Here is a 22,639-nt window from a genome sequence, read left to right on the forward strand (position 1 = left end):
GAATGCTTGTGAATGAACTTTATTTTCTGAAGGTTGTTTGTCATACACTGGCAGGGTAAGTGATGATTGGATGAATAAACATTGTCAGATGCTGCTACAAGCAAACCCTGAACACCATGTGTAAGCCAGGCAAGATTTATGAGCTTCTGTTTCATAGAACATCCCACTTGTCATTTGGACCAATGGTAAGAAACGCTTGCTCAAGACTCCAAACTGATTTTGGATTAGTAGTCTGTGAACTTGTGAAAGAAATACTTTCACTTCTGTTTCAACAAATGGAGCTGCAAGGTAACAGTGTCTGCACACTGCTTGCTTTATTCTTGCTGTGCTGCTTGTTTTATTCTCACTGATGGACTGTTTAACAGCATGATTTTGGACAGATTTGAACTGGAACAAAAAAGGAGAGGAAGAATTCTATGGACCACCAGAAATGGTTACCACCAGCTCTCATCCAGTTTTAGTTTCCAACCAAATAAATCAATCTGTTCCTAACTAGTGACAAGTGCAAGCTCTTCTTAGCAGTACAAGTGACGGGTAAAGGTAAGAGTGCTTATTATACAAAGGTTGCTAGAAAGGAGGTTCCTCTTAATATTCTTGTTTGGAATTCCCCTGTGTGTTTCATTTTTCTGCAGTGACTGGTCTGGCTCATTTCCTCCTTTCTGCTGTCACTTTCTGTAAGCCCCGGGCAGTGCTAGCAGCTCTCCTTGTATTTTGGTAGTGAATCCAGAGTAAAAGAAGAGGAACTATCCTGTTTTCTGAGGTCAGTTTTTCCTCAACTCTTGAATGGGGTAAATCCTTCTTTTCTTACCTTCTGTAGATATTGCTAACTACAGTGTGTCAGTATCCGGCATCGTGTTGCTTGAAATATTAGTAAGATGAAGTCTGAATGCAGATGAAATTCTGGAGAATTTTGAATTATTCTCTTTGTGGCTAACCCTGTTACTTGCTCAAAAGGCTGCTGTAGTTTCAGTCTCTTTTAAAGAATGCACTTGTTTTTTTTTATACAAGTTTCTCCTATAGAAAATGAAACTAAAAATCATAGAAAGAAACTCATTTATTTCCATTTTTTTCCACAGAGTTTTACATTCCCATTTAGGAGGGCTAAGATTCTATCATGAAAAAGGTCTTGGAGTACAAATGTAGGCAAGGTGTCTGCTGTGCTGTTGTATTTCATCTTACTGTTGGGATGGGAGAGCTGGGCACAGCTGTGACACATGAGGTAATAGTGGATATGAAAAGGCAAATTCTGCTCTCAAGTCACAACTCTGGACACCTCCAGGACAGTACGTTATTAGTCTGCCTGAACTCAGCTGCCTCCAGTGGAAGACTAATAACATTTCTTTTATCTATTGTGTTGGTCTCTATACAGCTAAGTCCATTAAAAGGCAGAAATTCCTTTTACCTGATATTTGTACTTTTTCCAACTTCTTTAAACTCCTCTCTAAGGGAGACAAAGGAGAATGTGGCAGGATATAGGGCAGCTTTGTTTTCAGCATCATCTCTGTTCTTTCTTTTTAGACTATAAAGCCCATGGAATGCAACACTACATTGGCACAGTAAAGACTGTTGGTAAAAGTAGTATCTTTTGTTAAATCAGGTAATACCACAGGAAAAGTTAAATGCTTTTCAGATGTGTAAGCTTTTCAAAGATCTGAAATAGAAACTAAAACCTTCTAAGCTCATTACAACTAAGTTCTTCGTAACCTGAGCACCACTACTTGCAGTTTATGAATAATGAGGCTGTCTCTGACAGCAAAATCTGTTTGATATCTGTGGAGCAAAGGAATTGTTAGTGGTGGATTTGGGGAGAGGAAAGGGAAACGGGTGACTGTAGCATGGAGGGCACTTCATCCCTCCTCATTGCTGGCTTGCCCACCTCCCAGAGAACATTGCCCCAAAACATTGCCTGCAGCAAAAGCCAGAAAGTACATCCCTGCCTTCTGGCGTGTGTTGTGCGCAATGACATAACCCTTGGGTGGCACAAAAGAAGACGGAAGACTTTCTAAAGTTGTTAACAAAATTTTAAAAAGGCTTTAAAACTGTAGCTGGTAGCTGATGTCATTGAACTTTTAGCTCCAAGCGCCAGTGTTTCACTGGACTCCTTATTTAGAGGTCGATAATACGCACTTCTTGTCATCTTGGTTCATGTGTAGCACTTACTCTGGAGTGCTGCAAGAAAGTAACATTTCTTCAGCAATCTTTGCGTTTAATTTTTTGACCTCTTGTCTTCACTGCAGTCCTGCTCTCTTATTTTTCTTTAATGCAAGACTTGGAGCTGTAATGTTATGCCATCCTCTGCTTGAAAAACGTGATTTGTGTGGCACTACTACTCTTTTCTATGAATTATCCTCAGCTTCCTAAACTGATACAAAAATTAAATTCTGGGGAAGAGGAGGGGATTTCCTCTCTTCCTGAACTGGCTTCATTTTCTTAACCTCTATACTCATGTGGGAGACTATTTTATTACCTGTCAGTCAGTTCAGATGTCAACAGAGCTTTGGGAAGGAAAACCCCTAACAAATCTCAGAAGCACCCACCTTATTTTTGGAGTAAATGTTACATTATTGCCTATATAAACCCGCTTCATTCTCTTAGAGAACAGTTAGTAAGTAGCAGACCCCATTGCCGGGAATCTTTAACCTGTTGATCCTTTAAAATATAACATGTTTAAATCAAATTATTGGGGCAAAATGAGAAATTGCAACCACCTTCCTTATCTTTAGAAATCTAAACTGCCCTATCTAACTCTTAAGACTTGTATATGGTTTAAGTGAATACCTTTTCCTTCTTCAACCAGATTCTTTGTCCTGGTATGGTAATGTTCACTATTTCTTTCACAAATTTTCCAGCATTTTTAATTCATATGATATCACTTGGACTCTAAAAGAGCACTGAAAACAAACCATGGAGAACCTTGGAAGTGAATCATATTGTTGCGCTGTATATGCAGAATACAGCAGTAGACCAAATGCATCATGAGTGGAAACCTTGCTGTATGCACTAAATCATTGCAGAGGTTTAAGAACACAGGCTACCAAATGCAGGAGAAAGGAGGTTTTATTTAAAGATTTAAGGCAAAAAGTCTGTCTTAACCAGTATCCAAACAATAAAGGAAAATGTATTCATGGAAATACATTTGTAAGTACACCCTGCCTTCCCCCACTCAGCATCTGCACTTTGTGCATGGAGGCCTGCCACAAAGGAGAGCAGACACCCCATGGGACTTCAACACTTTGTCTTGCAGGTCTGTGCAGGGTTTGTCTTCCTCCAGATGTGAGCTGGCTCTTGCCTTCACAGCCTTTATGCAGAAATTACTACAGAAATATTTTAGTCTTCTGATGAAGTGAAAACATGCCAAACACCCATTTTGGCAGCTCTGTAAGGGACCCCAGAGGGAATGTATAATTGGTTAACTAAGTTAAAAGCACGCATGAAACAACAGAGAAAGTGCTGGGTAGCACAGAGCTGACTTATCTTTGGTCCCAGACAGGGGACTGTTGGAAAATGCTGTGGGAAAAAAAAGGGAAGCTCTGGGAGAGGAGCTGTTGTTGTAAACAAGATTAATTATGTATGGTTTCATTTTGTGTACTTCAGTTACTGCATGCAGCAAAACACTCACTGTCCATGAGGTGTCAGTCTCCTTACCTCTGGCTCTCTCAGTGCAGAAGCTTTCACCTTTCAAATACTCTTTTTGACTTCAACCTTGGACACAGTGCTTTCCATGGCTGCACCATGATTTTAATGCAGAAAAGCACACAGAACACCTCCTATTAGGAATGTGTTCATTCAACTACAGAAAGAAATTGCAGCATCCCAAATCCAGTGCAGTCAATAGGAAGACAGCAAGGTATAGATCTGTGTCAAACCAAAGTAATAAAAAAAAAAAAAAGGGTAAGTTGAGGGCCAGACTGGTGAAACAAAAGAGATGAGTACTCCAGTTTTTCATTCCTGAAAGAATGGCAATCTTCATTCTTCTTAAGGTGGAAGGCTATGTTTCCCTTACTCCTGTGTTCCTCGGCTGTAACACTTTCTGCATCCTAATTATCAGCTCTCTAGCTAGACTTGGCACTGGCAAGCTGAAAACATTTTGCATTACTTATGTGTTTATCCACAGGGAAATGCTATTAAAATAATGGTTTAAATTAACAAAAGCTCTTACTATTATCTGTCAATGAAGAAGTTACGATTTTATTTTTTATTTTTCTAAAGGACTACGTGCGTGGATGCTTGAAAATCTTGTCTTTAGAGTTGCAGGTAGTGAAGAAAAACAATGTTTTCTTACACGCTGACAGGCCTTGAGGAAAGAGAGAAGGATGATAAATGAACCAGCTGGATCAGAAGAAGAGTAACAGCTAAATTCAGACTGATTAGGAAGGCAGGAGTAATTTTGAAAGTCCTAGCAAAACAGAAGATAACTGTGTTCCTAAAGGAATTTGGTTCATTATAATACTAAAAATCACACCTCCTGAGATAAGAGACCCTTGCCCACAGAAATCTTTATTCACTGGATGTGTATAGTGAAATAAATATGTACTGTGCCTTTAAATACAGACGGAGAATGTGGAAGCCAAGATATATATTGTAGATATATAATGCTATCTATGTATATAAGAAACCCTGATTCTCACTGAAATATATGGAAATAGGTAACTGGCAGGCTGAGGGTGTGCTGGCTTTGTGAAGTTACCACCTAACACCCACCTCTGCATAGACACAGAATAAACAAATATCTGAACTTTAGGTACTAATCAGCTCTCTATGCACCAGACAAACAACCCTGATTTTGGGGACAACATTATGACTATGACTTAATTAAAGCTTAGTATTTACACAAAGATTAAGTTTGCCTACTTAATCCCTTTCCATAGGATTTAGCCTTTTCTTTGTCTGCTGCAATCAAGCAGCTGACTGCCACTGGAATGATGCATTTGTCTGTCTTGCATTCTCTTTACACCTTCTGCCCAGTTACTTCTCTGTCTCTAACCCCAAAATTATACTGACCCTGAGGTAGTGCTTCAACAGCATTATTCACAAACTCTGGCAGCCTGACATTCTGAAAGGATTTTATGTTCATTTAGCAAGGGAAAGGGCAAAGCAAAATGCTGCAACAAACTAAAAATTTAATCCGGTATGTTTATAACCTTATTTTTAGTTCTTATTCAGATTTGGCAACTTCTGCTTTCCATTTATAGCACAGCAGGCAATAATATAATATTTTTGTAATCTTCGTAGCTGTAGTGGTTTAAACCCAGTCAGGTAACTCGTTCACTCACTCCCCCCCTTCTTTCCCTCCCCCTACTCCCAGAGGGACAGAGAGGAGAATCGAAAAGAATGCAGCTCCCATGGGTTGAGATAAGAACAGTTTAGTAACTAAGGTATAACACAAACCACTACTGCTACTACCGATAATAACAATGATAAAGGAAATAGCAAGGGAAGAGAATACATCACCTCACTACCAGCCAACCGATAACTCGCCCCCCCCCCCCCCCCCCCCCCCCCAGCCCAACCAAGCCCCGACCTATACCTCCTCCAACCCCACAGTCTACCAGTCCTTCTGGCTAACTCCCAGTTACATGCTGGGCATGACATGCTGTGGTATGGAATACCTCTTTGGCTAGTTTGGGTCAGGTGTCCTGTCTCTGCTTTCTCCTGGCTTCCCCTCCTCCCTGGCAGAGCATGAGACTCACAAAGTCCTTGACCAACCCAAAACATCATTGTTATCAGCTCTGTTCCCAGGCCGAAAGTCAAAACACTGCACTGCACCAGCTACCAAGAAGGAGAAACATGACTGCTACTGCTGAACCCAGGACAGTAGCATAATGAGGCCACTGAACATGAGAAAGGAGAAGTACCTGAGTGTAGGTTATTCCTACTTATGGAACTTCATTGTGTCCATCCTCTTCTAAGTTAAGGCTCTAGATTCGGACATCTGCGGCAGAATGTGGAGAGGTCCATTTTTAAGCTGTTCATCAGAACAGCCCCTTAGAGTAGTAAGAGGGATGAAGATTAGTCTATAACAAAGCAGCATGTAGTGGTGTGTGACTAGGTCTGCTCTGCCCCTCTTTAATCAGAGCTGCAGTGTTAGTTGTATTTCTCTTTCATCATGTTGCAGGTAGGCTACATGGTACAACAGGTTGTTCCATATTTACACACCTTGAGAAATTAGGCATGTGCAACCAGAGTTATTCATGGCATTCTGCTAAAGGCAGAATATTTGAGCTGTATTATATTTATCGTTCATTGCAGATTATGGTGCTTTATGCCAAGCTGAAACTTTTCATGGTTGTGGTGTGTCAGCACCTTTTTTTTTTTTTTTTAACAGGATATGGCCTGGAAATTTTGCTGGTTGTCCATTTCATGCTGGCATTTTAATATTATTATGAACTAAATTTCTTGGATCACCGGTGCAGGTGGCATTCACATTAGCCACCTGTAAACACTGAGGAGCCAATATTTGGTTTTGAAATAGTTTGATAAAGGTGATGAATGACCAACAAGTATTGTTATTTCACTGGCTCTGGAATATCCAGAAGGAATGTTTGAGCTTATTGTAGTGCCTGGAAGCTTATTCTAGTAACTGGAAAGACATATAAGGGATTTAAAATGAGGTGGAGGAAGAGATAACCATTATTGAGAAATGTAGCTGCAGCAGTAAAAGCAGTTCTCAAGTGACTGGAGCAGGGAGTGCCTTAGATCAGTCAGATTTGTCTGGATACTGTATGGCACTCTGCTTGAAAGGCTATAGCAATTCCCAACTCACAGGTAAGTATGAGTTCTGAGGGGAAAAGAACATTGATTAACAAATAAATGTGATAGATTCCAAATTGTGAGTGAGTGGCCTGTTACAAGAAACTAATTCCCAAAGTGACCATGCTATTCTGTACACAATCAACTATGGTCTGGAAAAGAATTATACAAAACAAGTGTTCTACCTTTCACTGTACCTTCTTGTGCCGAGGGGATGTCTCCTAGTGCTACCTCCAGGTCTTAGGAGCTGAGTGTAACATCCCAGACAGAAGCTGCTTCCATTAAAAGAAACTGTCCTGATGGTAATAAATGGGATTCAGCTTCCATGCTCTTCACTGCAGTCTTCTCGTTTTCCCCAGTACCTGCTGGATTTCCGCTTGCATCATTTATATCCTGATAAAGATACAGGACTCGTGACTTATTCAGTACTTGGCACTTTTGGTCTGGGTGGTCAGACTGCAGTATCCCACCCCCTGACTGGACTAAAAGATAGGTAAGTCTCATTGCAAGCTGTATCTGGATCTGTAAATTTAAGTTACACAGTTGTAACCCAAGCAAGACTTGGTAAAGCAATACCAGTTCCACAGCCTTAAGATCTCAATATTTTGTCAACAGAAGGCCACAGTGCAGGACTTGTAGTTTTGGTTGACAAAAAAAAAAAAGAAAAGTAGTTTTGTTATTGCTAACTGTTTTTCTATTTGATTTCATACAGCAGGAGACAAATCATGGATTCAACATTTCTGTCTGAAAATGGCTATCTTGATTTGCTGCACAGTGATATCGATCCACTGCATTTGTATACTCAACTTGATCCTAAGTTATCTGGAAATGAAGAAGGTGACTTCTCTGCAGGTTAGTAAAACACTAAAAAATGCTTGATTAGTTTAGTCATCATGCTATAAGTTATTACCATCTCCTCTCAATTCCATAGTCACCTAATGGCAGCTTATTGTGGTGTCTGAACTAAACACAGCAACACATGGTCTTATGATACAATAACTTTGTTCATATCTGTATGTAAAATAGTGACTGCTTCCAGAAACTATCATGGTTTTGAAACTCCATGTTTACAGCTTCCTGCTCAGTGAGTCTAAGAATACATACTGTACATGTCACTCATCAAGGTGTGGGATTAATGTATTTGGTTTGGATATTGTTCCTGTAAGTAGTTTATTTGCAAGTGTTCCTATTGTAAGCTGGTCAGATGTAATTGTCCACACTTTTGTAACTTCAAGGTAAACACTTTGCAAAGCAGAGACTTTTAGGCGAGTTTGTGATGAAACCAGTCTGCAAGCAAACTAGCATTTTTTTTCCTTCTGAGATCCTAAGGCATCAGCTTTCATTACCAGTTTCCATTTTACAGTTTTTGGGGGCACAGGCCAATGATTTAATGATTTTATGCTAGAGGAGAAAGCAGAAGGGCTAAGGACATAAAGATCATAGAATAGAATCATAGAATAGTTAAGGTTGGAAAGGACCTCAAGATCATCTACTTCCAATCCCCCTGCTGTGGGCAGGGATGCCTCACACTAAAGCATGCCACACAAGTCTTCATCCAACCTGGCCTTGAACACTGCCAGGGATGGAGCATTCACAACCTCCCTAGGCAACCCATTCCAGTGCCTCACCATCCTAACAGGAAAGAATTTCTTCCTTATATCCAATCTAAACCTCCCCTGTTTAAGTTTTAACCCATTACCCCTTGTCCTGTTACTACAGTCCCTAATGAAGAGTCCCTCCCCAGCATCCCTGTAGGCCCCCTTCAGATACTGGAAGGCTGCTATGAGGTCTCCACGCCTCTTCTCCAGGCTGAACAGCCCCAACTTTCTCAGCCTGTCTTTATAGAGGAAGTGCTCCAGTCCCCTGATCATCCTCATGGCCCTTCTCTGGACTTGTTCCAACAGTTCCATGTCCTTTTTATGTTTAGGACACCAGAACTGTACACAATACTCCAAGTGAGGTCTCACAAGAGCAGAGTAGAGGGGCAGGATCACCTCCTTTGACCTGTTGGTCATGCTCCTCTTGATGCAGCCCAGGATACAGTTGGCTTTCCAGGCTGGAAGTGCACACTGCTGGCTCATGTTCATTTTCTCATCAACCAACACCCTCAAGTGTTGATAAGATGATAGTTTCTTCATGTAAATTCCTACAGCTAATCAGATTAGGAGGTTGCCCTGGATCTCAAACATTCTGCTCCTGAATTTGTGTGGAGGCTGTGGAATGTTCTGCTTCCCCTGAGTTTGCCAGCATTAGAGTATGAAAGTGAATATATGCTGCTAACTGTGTGGTGGAGCAATAGATGAGCTTATTTTAAATTACTGAGCTGGTCTGTGGTTTGAGATTGGTAATGAAAAGAGAACAACAGATGCATGCCAGATATGAAAACCTATAGCTCTTCTTGATAGGTGTAAGAGATTACCGAACTGGAGGATACCACCTCACACCCTTGCTTTAATGAGAGACCAGTGTCAGCAGGTACATGGGCAAATCAGTGGAGAACTGAGCACCAGAACCTGGAATCATCTTTGTGATTATTTCCCAGGTTGAGCTTTGCTCTCTCAATTTCTGACTGTTAATCAAACCTGCAGGAGTGTTTCTTCACTCCCATTGTCTTACTTGTTCAGTGAAAGTAGGATGTGTGCGGGATCAAGGAATGGCTTTTGTTATATCAGAGATTTTTCACTGTTTTGAATACTTCTAAGCCTTAGCAATGTCTGAGATGATGTAGATAAAGTAAATGTTGTCAGAACATGACACTACTTATTGAAAGCTGGGTATATCTGCTGTGAAGATGTTAGCATGGTCTCTGGTATATTTTGGCCCTGTTCAACTAGCAGCTTTACAGGCAATTTGTAGCAGTAGCTTGGGGGTTAGCATGGATCCAGAATTCTTCCAAACAGGGAGTCTTCATGGTACCACAATATCCTAAAGAATAAGAAGATTTTATAATATTGATGAGTCTGGCCATGTGCATGGGCCTTAACGGGACAGAATGGATTCTAGAACTGTTTTATTTACTAGGAAATATGAAGTATCAGAGTTGAGCAAAAGTGTTGATTTCTGTTGATATATTACTGAGAGTTTAGTTCTGTTCCTGCTTAACCAACATAAAAAGAAGAGCCAAAGCCTTTTGCTGAAGTAACCAATCTGCCTTTTCTGCATGTCCTGAGATCTGTTTTCCACTCCTTCGTTATGGTATTCATTGAACAATTGTGTTCTCCTTTTTACTTCTAGATTCTGAAGTTGATGCCAGCAACTATGATCAGTTCAATATTGATTTCTTGTATACAATGGAAAACAGTGAAAATGGGGATGAATTGGATCTCTGTTCCACCAAAGAAGATTATGCTAGAATAGGTATGAATGCAATTTTTCTTTTTTTCACATCCTTATTTTTCAGTCACTTGCTATAGCTATTTCTTATTAATTGTATTTTCAGTCTAAAGCAGTGGCATATACATAGTGTTCTGTCCCTCATGCATGGCAGATCTAGCCAGGGTACATAAACCTGCAGTTTGTGGGGAAACAGATTAACAGTAGCTTGTGGTTGTTGGGGGAAAAAAAATCTCTCTATTAATGGCTCCTTCTGCTTAATACTTCCTGTCTCAACTTCTTCTTTTTTGTTTTCTTGATTTCCTGAACAAAAATTTACAAGAAAAATTTAATTTACTTCTGCAAAAGGTAAGTTTACAGGAGTTTTACTGTGAAATTACTGTGCCCTTACTGTGTTTCTTCTTCCTTTTCTTTTTTCTTTTTTTTTTTTTGGTCCCTTCTTGCTAGCTGGATTAGCAGAATATGTGCTCCAAGATCATCAGGAGATGAAGGTGGAAGACACTTTTGGTAAGATTTCTGTGGCAAAGATTAATTTTCTCCATGACAGTGTTCTGGCTAACATCTGCACTGTACTTCATCTCCATGATTTGAACCGTAGTAAGGTTTTTATATATCTGGTATACTCTTCTTTCCCCCTGGAAACTGTATCCCAGGATTTTCATGGCAGACTTTGAGGATTTTCTGTATTGTTGCAGGCCTTTCTCAAAGATGGCAGTTTTATCTCTGAGCAGTTGCCGATCACATCACTATGGCTATAGTGTATGTACAGCTAGTGCAGTATACGCCCTCAGTTAGAGTCTGACTTATTCTAAGCACAACACAGGTGGTATGCAGAAGTTCATTAAAGCTGAACCACCCAGAGGACTTATCATGCATTTAGACGCTGTTCATGCACACTCACTTCTGTTCAGGATGCACAAAACTGCCTGAGGAAGCATGTTGAATTTTAATTCTCTCCCTGATCAATGCAGCAATGCTGTAGTATGCATGTGGTAAATGATTCCTTCGTTCAGTGCTTGACCAGAGATGATTGCTCGACTTTTTACTGTTCCCTGGTATGTTTAAAAATTGAGGCTTTTTGTACTTAATGGCAAAATTTGTATTGGTTTTAGAGGAAAAAAGATACAGTATTAGTGCCGAATGATTTGCCAGTAGAAGAATGGTACAGATAACTTCACAGTTCTTACAACACAAAATATGATCTCTTAAGGGATCTAATCCTTTTTGTACCAAAAATGAGTAAATAACTTTGCTAGTACTGAGATTATGCTGTGATACAGCTGTGTTGTTTTATCCTTTTATCCTTTGCTCATCATTAAAGCATTGAGAAGTGCTTAAGTTTTATTAGCCACTGAATTAATGGCAGTAGATTAATACCTCACAGTTCAAAAACCAACAGAGGGTAACAGAACCTGCATCCAAAGCTCTGTGGGCTTTCTAAATCCTCTTGATCTGAAGATGTGTTTTAGTGCATTTATTTGGAGCATATTTTCTCTTTGCCACCTGTTGGTATGTTTCTGTTACTTTTTCTCTTCCTACAATTTTTCTAGGAGAGCAAAGGTTGACATTTTTACATATTTTTAGCAGGGAACCTTATTTTGGATGAAATAGCAGCTGAAAACACTGAGATGCTTCCTGACATAAATGTGCAGAAATGTCACAAACGAAGTAAGTGAAAAAGAGTGAGAGTTTGAAAGGCTGCAGAATTTGAATCCTAAATTTGCATTTCGACACTTTGGTTTTAACCCATCCTCAATGCATCTCTCATGTAGTTCTTCACTGATACAACCAGACGTGCTTCCTATGATTTTGCTTACCCTCTGTGGGCTGGAAGTAAAAACAACTCCCACAAGCACATTCTTTACAATTTGCAGAATTTGTTGTCCTGTAACATGACATTAAGTATGTTGTATTTCTTCCCTTCATCTGTGTGACAGTGTTAACTTTGTTTTCAGTGACTCTATTGCTTAGCAAGCATTAGCTGAACAATTCCCTCTTCAATATCAACAGCAGCAGCAAAAAATCTTTGATTACTGGCACAAAAATCTGTAGCTTAATTGAAACTTCACAGTCAGAGTGAAATATGAGGCTTCTCACATTCATATTTTATATATTGGCCCCAAACAATTCTGAAATAGCTGAATTGAAACTGATAACATCTCATTCTGCTTTAAAAGGTTAAAATAAATTTCCATGGTGGAAACGTAAAGTTACCAAACTGCTTCAATTTTTGTCATTTATCATCACTTCTCTTTCATCATTCTTAGGCTCTGCAGAGAGTTGCTCTGATGCTTCAGAACGCAAATACAGGAAAATAGGTAAGTTGTTGGCTGAATAGGAAAAGATTATTGAACATATATTGTCTTATGTTGCAAAGTCTCATCCTCTATTAGGTATTTGATGATACAGCATCATCATGCATTTTCATGTTTTTACTTCCAGCAGAGTAGAAATCATTGTAGAATCACATTCTTATGCACCTTGACTTATTTATGATACAACAAATCTGTGCCCTCTTAATAGTAACTATTAAACAGCATCTTAGGACCAACTACATGATAGCCTGGGAACCACTGGATCCTTATGCTTCAGAAGCACATGTTCCTGATGTGTGATAGAAAAATTACTTCCTTAGCATCAGATGAGGCCTAGTTGAACTTCTCTAAATATGTCTAAAATCTGAGAGAAGAAAGCAAAACAGTGGAGAATTGGGTCAGGGTCAAATTTTGTCATTTTTATCACGTATACCTTTTGTTTAGGATGGGGAATGTGACCCAGGCCATGGTTTGTTATTTCCTATATTTGATCCTCTTTGTTCTAAGCATGTCACCTCCCAAAAATCTAGTCAAACATCCTAGTGAAAATAGTAACTATGAAGAGACGGCTTCTTTGCCCAGCTCATGCTATACAGTTCTTTAAACCAAAGTAAGCATGAGAGAAAGGGAAATGTCAAGGTGCTGCATGCTGTTTGACCACCTACAGGGCAGTACCTGTGGCCAGCAGACAGGCTGCAACTTGTTTCCTAGGTGTAAACTGGTGCTAGAATTCTTATTCTTAGTCTGGAGCCTAAATGGGTGTCTCAGGCATAGAGAAACCATCAAAATACTCTTGCAAAATCCATGTGAGAGCAACCATCTTTGGGTGAATATATCATACTGTGTTTTGAAGTGATGTATGCATTATTGTATGTTAGCAAACTTCCTGACAGGAGCTCTGACTGTATGAAACCTGATTGGCTGTGTGCATGTCAGGGTGGGCAGCCAAAACCAGTATGTGTAACCTAGAGAGACAATGCAGAGAATGCTTGGATTATGGGACTGCATCTCAGCAAAATTCAGCCTGGCAATTGCCCAGCAATACTCAAGGAACTGGCATAGACTGGATGAAATTCATCGAGATCACACACATGCACTGAGACGGTGAACCAAGCTGTTTTTCCAATGTTTGTGTGGATTTCAGGAGGAAGGAAGGAGACTGAGCCTCCGTTTATACCACACTAACAATGAGAGTTTTCATTAAGAAAGTGATACATCAATTCCTGATTTAGAAAGAAAGCCAAACCAGTACAAATGTCTCACCCTACAGGACTTGCAATTCAGTCTACATTATCATCAGAGAGCTATCAGGTGCTTTGTAAAGCTGCACCTATCCTTTTCTCAATAGGTGGAAAGTGCTCAGAATATTATCAGTCTCCATACCTTACTGACCCATTGAGGGTGCTGAGGGAAGGGATATATATGTATATGTATATGTATATATACCCACGTAGTGTATATATACACATATATACGTATATGTATATATGTGTATATATACATAGTCTATATAGACTAGGTATATGTATATGTAGTATACATACTGAGCTAATAGACAAAAAGTTGAGCTACATAACAAATTCAGGAATTTATTTAACCTGTCATAAAATGTGTGTCACAGAATGATCCTGCAAAGGGAAATGCATCAGGTCTTCAGAAGTGTAAGAACACGTGCAGTAAAGAGGCTAATGTGTACTAAAGTTCAGAGTGGTAAGCCAAGGATGAGATTCTTTCAGATGAATTGAATGGAATTCAATTTTAGATTTGCCCAGCTGTTTGCAGTTAGCTGTAACAGTACCTGATCACCTCTGACTACATCAATGCAGCAATATTTAGATGGGGAGTATATTGCAGAAAGCTATTGTGAATTGGTTTTACTTTTGGAAAATCAAAGCACAGCTGATCAGAATCAAGTGGTTTACGATACCTGCTGAGACCTCTTCTTTGGCCACCTTAACTTCTAGCAATGAAATAACTTTCTTCTTTTGGTTTGCCTTTTTTTTTTTTTTTCTCAAGTGGAAGTCCCTGCAGTGTCTGCAGGGAGCTGCAGTTTCCTTACTATGCCTCTGAACACCCATCCAGCTAGCTCCACCTCACTAACTAACCAGCACATGTCCTTTTCTCTTCTTGCTGCCAATGCATTGGAAAGGAGTTTCTTAATTTCTGGTATGTACAGTAGAGCTACAGGTGTGCACCTGTACATGGGTTGATTTATACAGGGGGAAGACTCTCTTATAAATTTGGTTATTGACCCTGAACAATGATGGGGAAAACAAGCATGGTAGCTGATTCAATCGAGCACTAAAAGTATGGCACTCACTAAAAGAATGAAAAATATTCAAGGGAAATAAAAGCCCCTAATGAAACAGTGAGTCTTTCATTTAACTGGTGAAGTGCAGGTTAATAAATAAGAGAACAGTTATTTGCTGTATGCTAATCTAAATAACTACTTGCTTGTCTTAAGAATAGGAAATCACAAATTTTTTATTCCTAAACTCTGGGTTAGTTCCTTTCATCCACGGGCTATCCAGAGGACAATTGTATTTGTAGTAGTAGAGAAAAATCTAGGTTGGAATTTTGTTTGTAAAACCTGAATACTAATCCAAGTGATGGGCTATGTAGCCGCCTTGCCTTGATAACGTTGAGTAGCAGCGGGTGCTCACGGTACACTGGCAATTGCTAATGAGAAAGACAGAATTCAACACCTTTCACTGTTAAATCTATACTGGAAAGGAACCAAAAAGTAATGTATACGTTAGAGGTCTTGAAGTATGTAATGATAGCTGAAACAGCACAAAGGAGCAAAAGAAATTCTGTCACGCTTAGAGAAGCTCAGAACTATGGCTGATTAAATTGCAAGCACTGTATCATCAAAAAAATTTCCCAGTGCAGGTTCAGAAGGAGGATCCTTGCTAGCTGCTTGTACAAGCAGCATGATGTGCAGTTTTGTGGGAAAGATGTAGTGCAAAGGATGGTTAAATTAATTCAGATACACAATATCTATATATTTCTCTCTTCTGCGTCTCTGGTCCATACATTTACAGATTTTGCCTTAGACACCATTCGTTATATTAACAGGATTTCTCTTTAGACTATCAAAAAATAGTAGTTACTAAAAGATGGGTAATCCCTTGTATTTCACATTCATCGTACCTGTTAAGATTTTTTGAATAATGGATTCTGCGGACTTCATGTGAGCATATGAATTCTGGTTCATTAACTCTCCACTGGGAATATTTGCCCAGAAGCTGACAGAAAGGATATTTTCTTTAACGTGAAAACCTTTAGAAACCAGGAGCCTTTAAAAACAGAAGAGTAATTGCTCCGCACTCATTTCAGGACCTTCAGCACCTCTGATTCCAGAGTGTCTATCTGTTGGCAAGAAAGGGAGCCAACAGAATGCAGGCTTTGCAGATCCTCCTAAGCAGATACTTGGCTTTGTTCTTGGAAATGGCACGCCCGATGTTCTAATATATCCAGGTGAGAGCAATACACTTTTACTCACATAAATAGGCAGAAAGTACTGGAAAGTCAATAACTGCCAACAAAGTACGAAATTCCTTCATTTCAGATACTGATAGTTATGATAGGCTGAAAACTATCACTTTTTTTCTTGCCATCGCTGACTTATCCCACTGAAACATTGATATCCCCAAGTTTTCTAGTTAGTTTATGTGGTATGTAGAGAGCAAATTTGTATGTATACAGTACTCTGGATTGGGAGAGAGAGCAGATTGCTTCTGTCCAAAGCCAATTTTCCCCTTTGGGCTTTACTCATATTGATCTTATTGAGGAAAATAAAAATTAATGGTATTTCTTTGTATTGTTCACTGGCTGCTTAGTCTAGGTCAAAATACAGAACAGATAAAAGATTGTAGAACTAAGGATTCAGCTGTATGTTAGCCATAAGCTACGAGATGAAGTCTTCTTGTCCAGTTAAAACAATACAAAAGGCCAGTGTGCATCATCAGAAGTGGAAGTTGTGCTGGTACTGGCATGGCCTGAGCATCTTAAATGCTTGATGCTGGAAGCCATACTGCAGTCAGTTAAAATGGAACCTTCAAAGCCAAAATGATGACTTAACTAAGCAATACAGAAGCATAATATACAGAAAGGCTTATAAAGAAATTGGAGCCCTGCTCAGGATGTAACAGTCCCGCCTGTGGTAGCAAGCTTTCCTCAGACACTTTTCTTCCAGCCCAGGGAGTTTGATTTTAGTGGGTGTTTAGTTTCTGGTAATTATAGCTGCTTGCTACAGCGTTCTGTTGCCCTCTGGTGGCAACAGAGCCCAAAATAGCATAATTTTAAAGTGAGGATTAACACGCAAATACCCATGGGTTTGGGGAAGTACTTTACGTTATATATACTGTTTATGTGAACACACAATATTAATAATTCCAACTGATTTACAGCAGCACAACGTTATATGAGTATGTCACAAACCTCAGAATTCCAAATGCAGCAGAAAAATTACCGCTTCGGCTATCAAGTCAGTTTCTCTTCCTTTTTAGAAAATTAACATCTGATTGATTTGACCAATGCGGCTTCCCATCTAAATGTCTAATTACAGTTTTTCTTGGTTTTCATTCTGTTGTGTTTGTTTAATAAGTAATAAACCAAAACAAGACACTTGCCTGAAAACAGGCATGTCCCCTTGTTATTTAATATCTTCAGCAGATTTTTCTTCTACAAGGAGGTGAACTCTTTCTATCAAATGTATTCTTTCACTGGAAAAAGGACTTGCTTATTAGAAGTCTGAGACTGCTTCACTGATAGAAGCAACCCCGAACTCTAACCATTCCATCTATTGCTGGCGTGTGGGGTAGAATTAGTTTTCAGATCTCTGAAACTTTGTTTTTTTAAATAACTTTCTATATTAAGATGAACCAAATATTATGGTAATAAATCATTTGTCCAAATCTAGGTAGATGAACCTGTTGTGGTTTGGGGTTTTGCCCCACATCTCTGCTAAGTGTGGTTTCCACAAGACTATTGATAAAGTTGGGTTTGTTACAGCCTCTGTCAATTTAAATTCTGTCCTGTGTCAGCAAAGCTTTTCCTACCAAAAGTTTTGTCAGAATTGATACTGTCATCACGAGTCTGTAGAAAATATGCTTTCCCTGAAAAATTCCCAGTTATGTGTTTGGCAGACATGGCTCATCTAACCAAGTGCAAAAGACTGCAGTAGTCTGAAAACAAGCAGGCAAAAATAAAGAAAATTGGACAGTGACAGTACTTCATCAGGAAGAGCAATGGGTAAATTGTGCAACAAATAGTAATTTCTCTGTGACTTTCATCCTTAATGCTTGGTTACAAGATGTCGAATAGTAAAAGGAAGCTATTGCTTTTGATGATATGAAGAAGTCCAGTGTGTGAACACGAATTTATGCAAACCCCTGACATTTGAAAAGAACAGTGTATGTCACCTCGTTATGATACGTCTTCTGCTTCTTACAACATTGGAACAGCTGTCATCTTGTATGGTGTCATGCTGCCTGTGATAGTTCATGTCAGCTGAATTGTATGGCTGAGGATATTTTTCCTTTCCCTTGTAAAATAAACAAAACCTCTCTTTTTCTGGATGAGCCATATTATATATGTTGCAAAGAACTTGAAAATCTGAATTAGTCTTAATGTTAAAATTAGTAAAGCTGAATCAGTGACTATCTAGGTGTCTTCCTCAAGTATATTGTTTTGTTCTTTTCAGGGTTAGAAATGCTCAAAGAAGTCCAAGTTCCCATAATTCCTTCTGAAGAACCTCTCAAAAGACCAAGTGAGTTTAGATCTCTTGTACTTAAAACTTCTGGAGTTTTTTGGCTGTATTTTCCTGTGTTTCATTGCATAAAGAAAAGCTACTTGTAGGAATTGTCATTCAACAGTTTGTGAAGCTGTTCCAAGTTTTTGAGCACATTAAGATATTAGATTTTTCTACCTTTAGATATCTGGCTGTAGTACCTACCTAGAAGGTCAGTGTACTTAGCTGGTTATATCATATGTGTGAATACCTCCAAAATTTTTCATTTCATGGTCTAAAGGTGTCTATTGTGCCTGTACTCCAAATCTAAGTACCTGCAGTTTCATGGGATAAATCCAAACATACGCTCTTTATGGGAACTGGTGTATTTTGACCATATTACAACTATGTACTATTTGTGAACAGTTTTCTGGTGTTTATGTGTGCTTTCTGTTTCTTTAGAGCGAGTGGAAGCTTTCTGTACATCACTTAAGCATTATTTCCAAGATGTCTGCAGATCTGTGACCATGGAGCGTGAAATAGCTCTTGATCACCTGTTTATTGATGGGACACTTGTTCAAAGCCAAACTGAAACCAAGACTGGAAAGAATAGCATAAAAGCAATGGAAAAGGAGCTGGTAACACGCAGTCTGCAAGAGAAGGAAAAAGCAGCCCTTAAAAGAAACCAAATATTTCAAATCCCAGGAAGTAAAGATTTAGAGACTGAAGTGATTGTGGTGCTGGGAAAAGCAGGAATGGGCAAAAGCATTCTTGTTCAGAAGATCTGCCAGGACTGGTCCAATGGAGAATTTTCTCAATTTGAATTTGTGTTTTGGTTTGACTGCAAACAAATAAGCTTGCCTGAGAAGCAATATAGCCTGAAGGATCTGCTGCTTGAATTTTTTGTGAAACCTCAAGAGGGAAGCAAAGAGATCTTTGAGTATATCTTGCAAAATCCTGCTAAAGTCCTTCTGGTTTTTGATGGTTTTGAAGGGTTGCATGATCATGAGAATTTTCTTCGTTGCTCAGTCAGCCAGCCTGAACGAGACTTGTGCACTATAAAGGAGCTGCTTTCAGGGCTCATTCAAAAAAAGATACTCAATGGTTGTACTTTATTACTAACAGCAAGACCAAAAGACAAGGTATATCAGTGTGTGTCCAAAGTGAATAAGACTATTGAAATAACAGGATTTTCCCCTCAGCAGAGAGAATTGTACATAAGCAAATACTTTGAAGGATTACCCTACAGTGATAATGCACTGAAATTAATCAAGGAGTGTGAGTACTTGTTCAGTCATTGTTACAGCCCTGTTATGTGTAGATTTGTTTGTTTTCTCTGTGAGACAGTACTTGAAATGGGACACAAGTGCCTTCCTTCAACTCTTACTACAGTCTTCCTGAAATTTCTTCAGCAGAAGATAATACCTATGCAAGCAGATGTTGCAGGCATGCAAAATCAAGACAGTCTTGCTATGCTGGCCCGTATAGCCTGGTATCTTGGAGAAAAGCACCGAAGTGCCATAAAAAGTGATCTTCTTCCTTCTAAGGAAGTTAAAGAGTTTGCTCTGAAATACGGATTTTTCCTGCCGTTTGCATTCCCCAAACATTTAGATAGTGGAGAAGAGGCATTTGGGAGCACATTTGCTGATTTTGTCATTCAGAATTTCTTGGGTGCACTTCACCTTACGTTAGCAGAAGAGATCAAGGATAAAAGTCTAACAAAGTACCTGTCTTTTCCATCCAAGAAGAAAAAACCTTATAATTGGTTAGATTTAGTGCCTCAGTTTTTGTCTGGATTGTTGTTCCTCCAGGATGACCCCTGCTTCTGCTCCCTTTCAAATAAGATTGTAAAACAATCAATCAAGAAGCAGAAAACACTGTTGAAATGTATTAGAAGGCTGCAGATAAATGAGCTATGTCCAGAGAGGTTACTCAAACTCTTACAATGTATTTATGAAACCCAAAGCAGTTATCTTTTGCAACATGTGGCCTTAAGGCTCAAGCCAGACTTGTCTTTTCTGGGTGTAGTTCTAACACCACCTGATGTCCATGTACTGCACTCTATTTTAAAAAGGTCAAGAAAAGAGTTTTCCTTGGATTTGCGAAACAGCAGCATTGACATGCAAGGACTGAAAGACTTGGTTGGCCTGAAGAATGTGGCATCATTCAGGTAGATCATTCTTTATAGATAGCAGTGTCATTCATAGGACTGTATGACTTGTTCATGCAACAACAGCAATCCTATCTGTTGATTTCACTTCACAGGGCCTCCCTCAGTGACACAGTCAGGCTCTGGAAGTCTTTAGAACAGGAAAAAGACTGTGAACTGCTGAGAGCATCAACAGAGAAATTTGTTCTTGATCCCTTTAAGGCAAAGACAATGAAGGACATCAGTGACCTTTCAGACCTTGTGGATATACAGAAGATGATCAATTGGTAGGCTCATTTATGACCTTAATATACTAGTGATTTAAGAAAATGGGGGTTTACTGACAGTGCTGAAAAAGCAGAGTCCTCCACTTGTCCAAAGGAGAAGTGACTAAGTCAGTACAAGCTCTTGTACCATCTCAGGGTGTTCTCCTACCCCGATATGCGGTGGTTGTCAGGGCAGGGAGAAGCAATGACAGCACCATGCAGAACATTTATCAAAACTGCCAATAAAAAAAGCTGGCTGTCATTTTTTTCTTCAGATTACTTTTTAATCTCTGAGTATACTGCTATCTTCCAATTGCTTTCACTCACACAACTTGGGCTAACAGATTTTTGTCCCCTGTAGCACCAGGGCCTTAAATGAAGGCTTGTTTTGCACCAGTCAAAAATGACCTGAGTTGGCCCTTTAGCTCAGGAGGTAAAAGCTTGTGTTATGTGAAAGCTTGTGTTTCATCCCTGTTCATGATGTTGCATGGGGATTGGTTGCAATTAATAGCATGCATAAAGAAAGTATTTTGGTTGTTTTTTAAACAGAAATGTGGACTTCCATTTTAACATGGGCAGAATATTTTGATTAAAATACATGCAAGTTTTATGTTTGACGGAAGACACTTGATTTAGAAGAATGTGGTTTTAAATTCTGTTGGAAAAAAGAGCAAATGACTGCACTACAAAAGGTGTGGTCATTTGAAATTCATTTCAATCTGAAAATTGGAATGAATTGAATGAAGAAAGGTTGGAGCAGGAGTTATTCTGAAATTTCTGGTTCCTCAGTTAATGCAACAGTGGTTTATTTCTTGTAAAAGTTTACTATGAATTTATATGTAAAGTGCTGTTTTGGTTGCTAAGATATTTATCATGCTCTGGTTCTACTGTGATATTTTTAGTGTGCAAGATGCATGTGGTTGCAGCAGCTATGAAATTCCTGCCATCAAAAACCTCAGGAAACTAGAATTTGCGTAAGTAATACACCTCTCTGTTGATTGATAGATGATTGCATTTAAGACTCAGAAGAATTATGGATATTGGCTACAGTCATTGAACTGATATACAATTAGTTTATGGTAAAGTATTAAGTAAACCCCATTTATTGCTATTTTGCTTTTCTCAACTATATAGATTAAGTTATGGCCCAAACTCACAAAACGTAATTTCTGGCTCCTGCCATGGTACAGGTTAACATGTTTTGATCTATTTTGTTTGATTTTCACTACAAGATAGCTCCTTATCACCAGGTGTAGATCTTGTGCCATAGGGTATAAAGTATCTTGCTTGTGATCCAGCTACCTGGGAAATATCTTTCTTTTCCCCAGAACTGCTCAACATTTTTATCTGAGTCTTCTGATGTAATTTCTGCCCTATCAGAGCTTAGGCCATAAGAGAATAAGGTCAGAGAATCCCTCCCAAATAAAACATTTATCACCATTTTCCCGGAAGAAGGAAGATTGACTTGGAAACACTGATTTTAAATATGAGGTGTAGTAACATTTCTTCTTCCCTACAAACTGTAAGCAGCTTCCAAGGCTGTTCTACTGCTTAAAATTCCCTACCATAGTGTGTGAATTAGTTTGGGCAGAAATGGCACCAGTGCAATGGCATACTCTCATCAGGTTTTCATCTGTTTCCTGCTCTTCACATCTGACCCAGTCTAGAGGGTATGCTTGGCCTCACTTCTGATTTCATGCTGCTTTCCCTTCCTGTTTCCTCGCCTACCTTCCATTTATTTTAATTTTTTTTTTTTTGTTAAAATTCCAATCCTTTAACTAGGCTGAACTTGTTCTGATACCAAGGAAACTCCAAATAAGAGGTTAATGTTGGAGGGACAAATGCTTGGAGCTTTAAGCTGCAGTAAAATGTTGATCTTAAGTTAGTCTGAATTGCCAACAGTTGTGAGGGGGGGGTAGAGAGAGATTTGTTTCATCTGGATTATTAAGATTATAATACTTAAAAAAAAAGAAAAAAAAAACCTGGAAAAATAAAAAAAAGATCAAAAATACAGGAATCTAAACCAGGTGAGATGAGTCTCACAAAGAGTAAAAAAAAAAGTGGCAAATGCATGCTCTGCTGCTTCTGTGCA

The 22,639-nt window shown here is 39.1% G+C and overlaps 2 protein-coding genes across 5 annotated transcripts in view; both read left to right on the plus strand.

Annotated features, from left to right (window-relative positions):
• LOC134160130 (MHC class II transactivator-like) lies at positions 1-12,288 on the plus strand. Of its 4 annotated transcripts, XM_062611806.1 has the most exons (7): positions 2-288; positions 633-760; positions 7,110-7,247; positions 7,463-7,602; positions 9,985-10,107; positions 10,531-10,590; positions 11,668-12,288. In XM_062611806.1, exons 4-7 carry the CDS (start codon positions 7,476-7,478, stop codon positions 11,757-11,759), a joined length of 402 nt encoding a protein of 133 aa, XP_062467790.1. In that variant the 5' UTR covers positions 2-288; positions 633-760; positions 7,110-7,247; positions 7,463-7,475; the 3' UTR covers positions 11,760-12,288. The 4 variants fall into 4 exon arrangements, with proteins under 4 accessions (XP_062467792.1, XP_062467790.1, XP_062467791.1 ...); XM_062611808.1 differs by lacking the exon at positions 7,110-7,247 and having other exon boundaries at positions 1-288; positions 633-764; positions 11,671-12,288; XM_062611807.1 differs by lacking the exon at positions 7,110-7,247.
• LOC134160127 (MHC class II transactivator-like) overlaps positions 12,284-22,639 on the plus strand; it is a gene marked incomplete at its 5' end in the record, with an annotated part of 18,773 nt that continues 8,417 nt past the window's right edge. The window contains 7 exons of the mRNA XM_062611801.1: positions 12,284-12,401; positions 14,415-14,564; positions 15,738-15,878; positions 18,106-18,171; positions 18,595-20,302; positions 20,398-20,568; positions 21,450-21,521. Coding sequence (XP_062467785.1) covers positions 12,284-12,401; positions 14,415-14,564; positions 15,738-15,878; positions 18,106-18,171; positions 18,595-20,302; positions 20,398-20,568; positions 21,450-21,521 — 2,426 coding nt within the window. The remainder of the gene's footprint in view (positions 12,402-14,414; positions 14,565-15,737; positions 15,879-18,105; positions 18,172-18,594; positions 20,303-20,397; positions 20,569-21,449; positions 21,522-22,639) is intronic.

This window comes from Pezoporus occidentalis, unplaced genomic scaffold (assembly GCF_034315485.1).
Source record: "Pezoporus occidentalis ecotype Australia unplaced genomic scaffold, CSIRO_AGI_Poc_V1 ctg158, whole genome shotgun sequence".
Lineage (NCBI taxonomy): Eukaryota > Metazoa > Chordata > Aves > Psittaciformes > Psittacidae > Pezoporus > Pezoporus occidentalis.